Source organism: Syzygium oleosum, unplaced genomic scaffold, assembly GCF_021117445.2.
Source record: "Syzygium oleosum isolate NSW1041296 unplaced genomic scaffold, Sole_v2.1 Sole_v2.03, whole genome shotgun sequence".
NCBI classification, from domain to species: domain Eukaryota; kingdom Viridiplantae; phylum Streptophyta; class Magnoliopsida; order Myrtales; family Myrtaceae; genus Syzygium; species Syzygium oleosum.
The window spans coordinates 12,926,187-12,937,619 of record NW_026607487.1 but is presented as its reverse complement, the minus strand read 5'-3'; the positions used below and the strand labels follow the sequence as shown (position 1 = coordinate 12,937,619).

The following is an 11,433-nucleotide window of genomic DNA, read 5'->3' as shown; positions in this document are numbered from 1 at the left end:
AATTCATTAGAGGGTAGTTTTTCTCCTATCGATAAAGACAGCTTTCTTTGTATCATTTTCAAGGAAGTTGACAAATTGGGGGTATGTAAAACTTATTCTTTCTTTTCCATCATTTTGACATGTATCGTCTCGACATGTATAAAAGAAAATATTGTGACATCGCATTTTTTATGGCATTTTCATGTTGATTGTATTTCGTATATCGCCATGAACGATTCCGTCATTTATAGTAAAAAAGAAGAGTTGCAAGAGGTTTTTCAAACTATAATAAACTGGGCTATCTTTATAGAACGTCTCTCGAAAGTTTTATGACACAGTTGGAAGTTAGGGAGACAAACATGGACAACCCCAAATTTTTAAGGGATTTTATGTAGTTTCCCCTTTATTATTGCACACAAAAGAGCATGTGAGCGTTGCGCATGCTCAAGATCTAGTTTGTAATTATTTGTATACTTGCACAAGATTGTCAACAAAGTAGGGTATGTTTGCTTCGCGGAAAATATAGCATTTTTGAAAAATACTTTCCAAGAAGTCATTTTCTAGGAAAACGAGTTTATTTTTCGGTGTTTGGCTAAAACCTAAAAAAGACTTGAAAAGTATTTTCAATTGTTTGGTGAGGAAAATCTGATGATGAAATTTATCAAAAAAATTTATATTTTTAAAATTATTTGTTATTTTTAAATTATTTGTATTAAGAAAAGAAAAAGAAAAGAAAAAAATATTAACAAATTTAAGATAAGTAATTTCGGAAAGTGTTTTCACCTTCTTAGATTAAGAAATTCACTTTCCTAATTTTATACATGAATATTTTCTTTGATCGGAAAGTATTTTCAGTTGACTTATCATTTTTAACGAACCAAACGGGTAAAAGTCTGGAAAACAGATTCTCGGAAAACATTTTCCCTCAAACAAACGCACCCATAATGCACGCATGTTTTCATTGTTGAGTTTCTTTAGTATGTTGATAAATTTTTTTACTAATTAGCACGCGTACATCTCGATTCCAACTAATTAAGTTGTGAGTCCACAACATGAGTTTAGTGCGACGATAGAACCTCAACAACACATGAATTGAATTATCAAAACAGACAAATAATGCTTGCAACATCAATGTAGTTCTAGTCCACTTTAATATATCTACTAGACTTTATCGGCACGGTCCACATGAATCTTGACATTAGGGTAGTGACATCCCTCGTGTCTAACCTTTTTTCTATTTTTTGAGAGTCACGATGATTCCCCAACGATTGAGCAATGGATCGCATGGAAATGGCTGTCTTCTTTATATATTCGGTTCAACCTATTTAATCGCTAATGGTACACGACTTTTTGTAGTCGTGTGTTTGACATTCTTCCCACTCACAATAACGACAAAAAAAGCCATCTAAAAATCGATCATAAGATGTCGAAGGAATCTTGGGTGGCCATCGGAAGCGCCAAAAGATAATAGCACTCGCCTTTTTTAGTCTCGATAATTGGCTTAGGTGGTCTCGTACTGAATTTGCAAATAGTAAGCTGAATGATCAACCACGTAATCTATGATAGATCATCCTCTTACTTTCGAATGGGCTTTTTTTTTTTCTTCAAATGGTCTCAATTCGATGTACATGAATGATACAAAGTTTCGGTACATTTGCGAGATTAACGTAAGTCAAAATTTGTAGGCACATTTGTTATCTCGAGATGTGTCACCAAGGCTATTCGAACTCATGAATGATGAACAAGACACTTTTTTTGTAGTTGTGTGTTTGACATTCGTCCACTCACAGTAACGATAACAAAACCATTTGAAAATCAATCATAAGATGTCGAAGGAATCTTGGGTGGCCATCGGAAGCGCCAAAAGATAATAGTGTACGCCCCTTTTAGTCCCGATAATTGGCTTAGTGTGGTCTCGCACTAAATTTGTAAGTAGTGAACTAAATGATCTACCACGTAATCTGCAATCGATCATCCACTTACTTTCGAGTGGTCTCTCTTTTTTTCTTTTCAAATGCTCTCAAATTCGATGTGCATAAATGATACGGAGCTTCGGTACATTCGCGAGATTAGCCAAAGTCAAAATTTGTAGGCACTTTTATTATCAAGACGTGTCTCCAAGGCTATTCGGACTCGAGAATGATGAACAAGAGACCAAAAGCTGCGGCTCCTTGATTACATGTTGGACTGCTTATGGCCACCAACAACACCATGTTAAGAAACCCTTTTGTGCTCCTTAATCCCCATTTGACTGGATTACATGTAGGACTACTGTTTGTGGAGCCATTCGAGAGCGTGTGAATCTGAGTCCCACCCGCATCATGGGTGGATGGATAGTAGAAAGATTCGATTTGGCTCTTGCCAAAGCTAATGCGAGAGGAAATCTCCATGCCCTCATTATTAAAATCGGCGTGGAGAATTGTCCAGATAAAAGCGATGATGATGGGGTTTTGTTTTGCCTCGGCGTTTTCGGGTAGCAGCGTGCTTGAGTCGATGAGAAATCTCGAAATCTTATTGTCCAAATGTCATGATGATGATTGCGTTCCCTTCGATTTTAGTGGATCGCTGTCCAATGTAGATACGATGGCGACATCCATTTGGAGGAACGGAGGTGAGAAAAGAGAGGGACGAACCGACAAATAGATTTGGCTGTGGAAGTGTGAAATGACCCCCCACTGTTCTTCTTCTATTCTTGTAGGTCCTGTGTAAAAAGGTGCGTGGTGATGGAAAATCACAGTGCCAATTGCTCCGTCGGGCTCGATACAAAGCATCGGATAAAAAGAAGAAGAAACCCGACGGCTCATCATGATAAGCGCGTTGTCTTCCTTTGTTTAAGATTTTAGATTCGAGTTAGCACCGCTCCGCGTCCTTTTGAGTCTCCTCCGAAAGCCATACAAGAGTGTGGTTTTGGGTTTAATTTTTTGGTGATGTGCCTTTTATTGATTAAGTTTCTTCGAGAGTGACGTGCATGCCCCGTTACCCATCAATCAAAGGCCTTATTTTTTTTGGTTAAAGATAGGGAAAAATATGGCCCTGATAAGTAGGATGATCAAAACGAGTCATGAATCCGTATTCTAACCCATATTTATTTAAATAGGTCATAAACGACTCATGTCAAATTAAAAAAATGGGTTATAAAGGATTTTAAAATTAAAAGTCCATATCACGTGGGTTTTAATGGGGTCTGTTATAAACCCATTTAATAAGTAGGTCAGGATTATGGTCTTAATTTTGTCTCCTTTCGTGATGTAAGAAGATCCTTGCGCAGGAGGTACTTAGAAGCTCAGCATGACAATAGCTGTACTGCCTTGTTCATTTGCATAGGCTTCTCTTCTTGTAATTATTAATTTAAATGGAGGTAAATATGAAATAAATAAGACTACGCAAGCTCGTCAATTTCATTTCTAAATGCTAGACTCGGGCCTTGTCCTGAATTTATTTTCCGTTTTTCATCATATGCATGGTGGGAACATGCTCCACGCGTCATGATAAATATTAACGTATTTCTTTTATTGTTATCTTTATTTCTAAAATAAAAAAAAAATGAAGACTGGACCAAAAATCATCAATTCTTTAGTTGGATGAAGATTCTCTACTTTGCACGGTGCTTCCTTAGGTGCGGCAATCTCAAACATCGATAACAACACAATGTTCTACGAATCATGGTCGAGATTTATTAAAACACTAAGGAGGGTGCTAACGGAGTAGAGGATCTACGTTTTCCTTAGCTAACCCCACGATTGGGACGTGCTATGAAAAACAATATATCGACGCTTTATTATCCAAACATGAAAGATTATTAATTAGATAATTACAAAATTTCCGTTGTTGCCTCAAGCTCTATTATGGAGCTCGATGTTGCCTCAAGCTTTGTGCATAAGATTCGTCTAGGGCACATGGGCTCACAATGCTTCTCATTCTCAAACTACGCATGACGATGGGCCGGACCGCCCGGATTTTTGCCACCATCTTCGCGTCCCCAGTCCGTAACCCGACTCCTGAGCTCTCTCGATAACTTGATAAGTCGGTCTATGGGGCCAACCATTTTTCAAAAAGCGACAATTAAAGAAGAAAAGTTACTAAACATTGATTTGGGTTGGGTCAGTATGAGTTGCTAATTTTGCATCGGATTTAAATGGATCAATTTGGGTCGGACCATTTTCGATTTGACCTAACTTTTTAACGGGTCTACTAATAAACATCAATATATGAAAAAGACAAGTCGAGCTTCTTTGCGAATGGATGCTAACCAGAAAGTTGTCAAATTTGATGCAGCTGATCCATGTATGTTGGTACCATGCATGAAACACATCCATGGCTCGGGCTAGGTAAAAAGATAAAATCGGACTGCCATTTTAAAATTCAATTTCCTTCCACGAGTTCGATGAACTGCTCATTCGAAGTTATTTTGCATGATATAAATTCACAAAAAATCCAATGAGTCCACTCTGTAACAGATCAGTCCATGCATCGATGGTAGCTCGAACAAGTCCCGGATCTAGAACGGGTAACCGGAGCTTCCACTGCATTAAGTTCCACTACTGCAGGCGCCTACACAAGGTGAGTCCATCTCCGATGGGGACCTGAGAGATGTCGACTCGCGGGTCGGAAGCTAAGAACTCATTGAACTCGACAACCGCGGTGTGGCCTTTGTAGAAGTAGCTGCCGACGCCCTCCATTGCCCGGCTCCTGAGGAACTCAGGCAGCTCCTCCTGGCCCTTGGCCACAGAGCCATACCACAATGTGTTGTCGTACGCAACAACGCCCCCGATTCTGAGGAGCCTCATCACGCGCTCGTGGTAGCCGCGATAGTCAGACTTGTCGGCGTCCACGAACACAAAGTCGAACTCCTCTGCTTGGCCTTGCCCGCACACCTGCGAATGGATTCGACAATTTGTCTGCATTGGCTGTTTTCCGGCTCGGGAAGATAATAAAATCAATGAATTTGAGTGTTGGTTTTATGCAGTAAATACCTTTTGACTTAGCATCCGGTCTAGAACTGAGAGGGCGTCTGATTGGATGAAGTTGACCTTGTGAGCCACACCAGCTTTTTCAATGAACGGCAATCCAACTTCATACGCTTCTCGGTCCAAGTCTATGGCTGTTACCTTCAGAAAGACAGGCAATATCTTTCCTTATAATTTAAGAAACAAATTTGTCCCAACTCAAACAAGAGAGAGTTATATTAATTTCTCACATGATCATAGAAACTCAACTAGATTCGGTAATTCATTAAATAAAGAAACAAAAGAAGTCTCGACGTCAATTGGAATCGGTGTGCCCCAAATGGCGGTGGCGTAGCACATACCTCGCCGTCATTAGGCAATGCGAGGGCAGTGGTTAGAAGAGAGTACCCCGTGAAAACACCGATCTCCAACGTCTTCTTCGCGTTGATCATTTTCAGAAGCATTGATAAGAACATTCCTTCATCGCCGGGGACGCTCAGTTCACATCTGTATAAACCCCGAAGAGATCTCATTATTCATCTACTAGACTCATACACATGCATTTCATGCACATATTCTACGACATAATAGTACAATCTTCATCGGTTTTGCACACTAAATCTCGTCTAAAGTGTTAGCGAAGTTACTATAACCTTAGCACAAGAGTAGAAAGAGATCATCTTGGACAATTCCACATCAAGTCGTGGTGATATTAACTGAAAAATTTATCAAATGAACCGGACATTATATATGTACTAAGGGAGCGTTTGCATGGAAAATGAGTAATTTGAAAAATATTTTCCAAAAAATGATCACTTATATCCTATAGAAAAATAAATGAATGGAAAATTTTTTCATCACCCATGAAAATATGTAGGCATAGATTGTTATCGATAATGAAAATATTTTCCGTTGACTAATTTTTCTAAACGACATAAACAATCATTTTTTGGAAAATGTTTTCCAAATCACTCATTTCCGCGAAACGAACGCACCCAAAATTGAATTTGGATTGTCAAATTTGATGAGAGCCACATGAGATTTACGTGAAATCCATCATTTTCGATAATCCAAATTCAGTTTAATACATATATTATAACTTGAATAATGATTTGCTCGAGGAGTAGAGATACTTACCGGTGGCCATACTTCTCAAACGTAGTTGTTCGGAGTTGCTTGAGGAGTTCATGCTCCCTCGGGTACACATTTGTGTCCAAGATGTACTGTCGCATATACGTTACAACAGTTTAAGATCTACTCAAATGTGCAATATCATCATATATTAAGGGCAAATATTGAATGTGCGATCTATTATTCATCCATGCACAAAAATAAAACATTGGCATTTGTTTTTTTTCTATATATTCGAAGGTTATTATCACAGATCTCCAGTATTTTGAAAGGCCCATGAAATAATATACAAATCTCATGAGCCAGTTAAAAAAAAGAAAAAAGAAAAAAGAAATATGAACCAAAAACGTTACAACAGATCCATTCTCAAGTCATTGTCTACTCACTCGAACCTTGGAAAAGATCAAAATTTGGAATAAGATTCTCAATTCATTTCCACATGGGTAGGGGGTAACGTACAAGCTCTTTACATGGTCGATCCGTTACCAAAAATTATTAGCAAATGAAAAGAATTGTCCAGGTTTCGTGTTGTAGTTGTTCTGACATCCCAAGAAATTGACAGTATGATATATATTCATAAGAAAAACACGATTAAAGAGACAAGGAAATGGCAAAAAAATCGACACCTGCTGGAGAGCTTCGCTATGGAGAAGAGTCTTGATGACACTTTCAGCCATCACTGGAGGAACAGGACAACCGGTGAAGCACTCGAACAAGCCGAGAATTCTACACCACGAAAGCACCAATGTCTGCCTCGAAGCAATGAAATGCTGAGTTCAGAGAGAACTCAATCTGATACACCTTCTTCTTCCCCACGTCCGAGCGCCTCTAATGCTCATCAGATCGGTTACTTCTTTGAATTTATCATTAATCTGGGATCGCCTTCCGTTGAATAAGTTAAGTTATGGCTGTCCATGTTACTACCAAGAAACCGAAACATTTCTGCATTAACTTCTCTTTTAAAGGCATACCGCAACACCCCCTGCTTTAACTGATGATTTTCCCTCATGGTGTTGCTGTTAGAAAGAGTCGTAAAGTGTGCACATAACAAAAGCAATAATCAACTCTTTTTGATTCGCCTTGCTATGCTTTTTCGCTGTCTAATTTGCTACATGCTGATGCTAAAGTACTTGAACCCATTTAATGTACTGTTAAGGATGGACCTGGAATGCATTGGATCGGTCCTTGTCGAAACTATAAGCCCAGATCTTTTCTCTCTAATGCCAAGATCGAACCCTGAAATTGGGCTAAAAGGTCGTCACGTGCCCAAATATTGGTTAGGTATCGGGAGTTGTGAAATAATGCGGAAGATTGAATTTCTGTATAATTCGGCGTATAGAAAGCAGTACATGAAGAGCCTATTTATAGGTTTTATTAAATAACTATATAAAGTAATAAGATAAACACAATATCAAATATAATCAATTAAGGATATGCACTATAATTTTAGATATACGTAGAATCAAGTAAATATCATAATATCACTAACATCGAGCATCAAAAACCTTACTCAGAGTCTGCACGTGATATTAGAAAAATATTGAGCATAAAAAATCTTTTGTTAGCATGTTTCACTTAATTTTAAGTTACCATAAACGTAACGATGAAAGCACCACATACTTTATAGTTTAACTTGAGAAATATAATGAAGCTAATCATTTCTTAGAGGTCACAAAGTAGAACATATATAACTCTATATATTATAAATAATACCAGACACTATCTCTGCTCACTATACAATGCTTGTAAAGTATAAAGAGGTTCACACATAGTAAGTGATAGATTAAAATAACAAGGCAAAAGAATATGATTCCAATCGGGTTAGTATGTTAATTCTCTAATGGGTGGACATATATATAGCAAGAATTCGTTACTTCATTATAATTAAACATTACGACCACGCGCAGTATTTATCTTACTTCCATATATGAATTTAAAGAAAATTTAAATTCCGAGTGATAAAAAAAAGTTTAACTAAATTGGATATATCGAATACAAATTGATTAGATTTATGAAGAAGAATATACGTTGAACCTTACTTATATGTTAACTTTTAAATTAACTTAATAAAACAGAGACAGAGAAATAAAGTGATAAAAAAAGGAAGGGGGGTTTATAAAATAGGATGCATCATATAATAATTCCAAGGGAAAATTCCAAATAAGAGTTTGAAGTGGAGTCATTTTCTAAAAAAATGGTATGTAATGAACTTTATTTCAAATAAGTGCCTAAATTGGTCGACTAGGTCTCAAACATGGGCATATCTCACCACCTAGCCACAATGACATGGGCATTTTTTTTCCTTATTTCTTTTTCTTTTTCTTTCATCTATTCTCTCTTTGTTCTCTTCCTCTACACACTAACTGATAACGGCCAAGTCCTAGGCCGTCTTCCTCCCTGACCTTGCCACGTCTTTGTCGGGGTCGGCATCCATGAAGACGTCGAGAAGCTTCTCTGTGACTACTCGACATCAACAGCGTGGTGGACCTGAGGGCCCTTGGCCGTGAGGGAGCTAGGTCGGGAGAAGCTGAGGAGCGCCGGGCTGAAAAAGTTGGCGAGGCAGGTCTTAGGGAGATAGATCGAGTATCCAAAGCAGTCTTGACAAGTTGATGGGACTACCCATGGTTGATGAGCATGTAGGTCTGGTGGGATGGCGAACAACGGCGACCGACCGACAATGGGCTCCAGTTTACAAAAAGAGTTTATCCATCAAACTAATTCGACTCTAATTTCGAGATAAATCTTTTGTTGTAATCGTTGTTCAATGATTTCCGAATTTCTAAATCCGTGGATACACATTTGATGTATCCTGGAAGTGATTTTTATTTCCAATCTTAGAGGTTAATATACTCCGAAATGTCTCATTCTCGAGTCTCATCTGTATCCATGAGCTTCACCTCATTGTTATGTCTTCCTAAAATAGAGAGTTCTAAACCAGTAGATAGTGGAGTTCGTGCTTTTGTGGACATGCGCGATTTTTTTTTTGTCAAATGACGTGAGTGATTTGGTTGAAGCCACAGAAGGAAGATATATATATGTGTGTGTTCATCTTATAAAATTAATACTCAAGATCCGGTACAAAAGCTGAAGAGATGAACCTAAAAGGCGAATTCCAATCTCTGATAGCAAGATGAACACCAGTAAGACAAAGAAAATGATTCGAGACTGTCTTCGCAATAAAAAAACAAAGGTGATCTTGATTCAAAAGCTAAAGCTATAAAGCCAAAACTTGGCACATTTGAATAAAACTACTCCAAATTATGCCAAGTAACCTTCAGCTTCCTCATTCTAAGTAGATTCCGGCAATCACTAGACGAGATATCACCGTTAGAAGATCCAGTAAACACCACAAAATCCTCAGCCTCAGAGCAAGGTATAGTAGCATTGCATAAGCCAGCCCCGAGTATTACCAAATGCGTTCTCCCTTACAACTGAACACACCCCTGCATGTACACTGAAACAAGAGTCATATTTGACCCTACGAGGGAAGACAACATATGACATACTCAAAGGATTCATCCTCAGCTTCAGAGCAAGGTATAATAGCATCCCATAAGCCAGCCCTAAATATCAACAAGTGTGCTTTCCCTTACAACTGAACACACCCTTGCATGTACATTAAAACAAGAGTCATATTTGACCCTATGAGGGAAGACAACAAATGACACACCCAAAGGATGCATCCTCAACTTCAGAGCAAGGTATAGTAGCATTGCATAAGCCAGCCCCACATATTAACAAGTGCATCCTCCCTTACAACCGAACACACCCTTACATGTACACTAAAACAAGAGTCATATTTGACCCTATGAGGGAAGACAGAAAATGACATACCGAAATGATGCCAATTGTTATGCCACATGGAAATACAATTGCCATTACCAATCAAATACTTTGTGTGAACGGTAGCTGTCCAGGTATGAAAACTGAGCGACACACTCGTCAGCCATGGGTTGTGCCTTCGACTCGTCAAGACCAAGTTGGATTCTCGATCCACCTCTCTAAGATGTGTCGCCAACGTCTTCAGCCCACTCCCCAGCTCCCTCATAGCTAGGCCCTCAGGTCCACCGTGTTGGTGATATCGAGATTATAGTCATAGAGAAGCTTTTCGACGTCTTTGTGAGTGCCGACCCAACGAAGACGTGGAGGGGGTCGCGGAGGAAGTCGGCCAGGGCCAATGTGTAAAAAGGAAGAAGAAAAAGAGAGAATAGAAGAAAGAAAAAGATAAAAATAAAACAAGGAAAAAAATTCCTCTGACGAAAATGCCAATACCATTATGGCTAGTTGGTGAGCTAAGCCTTTATTTGAGACTGACTTAGCCATTTCAAGCCCTTATTTGAAACAATATTTACATTAAACCATATTTTGAAAAAATCACCCCACTTGAGGAGAAAATATTCAGTGGTTTGCGAGTATCATATCGCTGGCTGACGTGGTGAGCATTTTTTTGAATAAACTACTTCTAATTTGACACGTCTTAAATAAAAAAAAAGTAAAATTTTTGTTTTTCTTTGCCTACCTCCTCCATCCAACCACCGTTTGCCCAGCCACTTGAGAATCCAACTCACCCATCTTCATTGCACAAGCCGCCGCAACCTCCATCCTCGACGCCCCAGTGCCGCACTGTGACCGCCATGCCCATCGCGAGTTTTCTCCCTCTGCCCTTATTGTCGCACCTGCCTCATGCCTCCTAATCTAGCCTTTGGCGATATCAATGGAGACCGCGAGCTTGACGGAAAAAATGGAGGGAATGGCTTAGCTTGATGGAGGCCGCTGCGATGACCGCAACCCTTGACGAAGCTGACCAGAGACTGCGATACAAGATAGAGTCGAAAACTTCCAGATTTGGCATGACCTTGACGAGGCCGACCACAAAATCTGCGATACCACAAATAGAGCCAAACTTCTAAATCTGGAGCCATGCCTTCAGATTTGGCAACGGCAGCTCATCAATGGCCTCGAGTCTTGGCGGCGAGGCTGGGATGCCATGGACGAGCCGCCGTGACGAGCTGCACTGACAACTCAAAATGCAAAATGAAAAACAGCGTAACATAGGTCATGTTCCGGAAGACGGAGCCGACCACGAAGACAACGGAGGCGGTGGTGGACCTAGACGTGGCGCAGGCGACTCCGCCGGTGGCGACACCCGAGGAAAGCGCAGAGCTTGGGCAAAGCGATGGCTAGATGGAGAAGGAAGAGAGATATACATAAAAAAGACAGTTGTTTTAAGTTTTTTTTTTTTCTACATTTGTGTCAAATTGTGAGTGGTTTATTCAAAAGAAATGCTTGCTGCCTCGGCTGATGACGTGGCGCCCGCAAACCACATAATATTTTTTCTCCCACTTGAGACTTTTATTCGGGGTTTTTCCTTATTCCA

The 11,433-nt window shown here is 39.5% G+C and overlaps 1 protein-coding gene across 1 annotated transcript; it reads right to left on the bottom strand.

Annotated features, from left to right (window-relative positions):
• Nucleotides 1-4,336: 4,336 nt before the first annotated feature.
• LOC115670798 (putative caffeoyl-CoA O-methyltransferase At1g67980) lies at nucleotides 4,337-6,733 on the bottom strand. The gene is made up of 5 exons (XM_056310207.1): nucleotides 6,683-6,733; nucleotides 6,063-6,148; nucleotides 5,288-5,432; nucleotides 4,961-5,087; nucleotides 4,337-4,840 (listed from the first exon to the last, which is right to left on the bottom strand). The coding sequence occupies exons 1-5, from the start codon at nucleotides 6,731-6,733 to the stop codon at nucleotides 4,518-4,520; spliced, it is 732 nt and encodes a 243-aa protein (XP_056166182.1). The 3' UTR covers nucleotides 4,337-4,517.
• Between the last annotated feature and the right edge of the window lie 4,700 nt (nucleotides 6,734-11,433).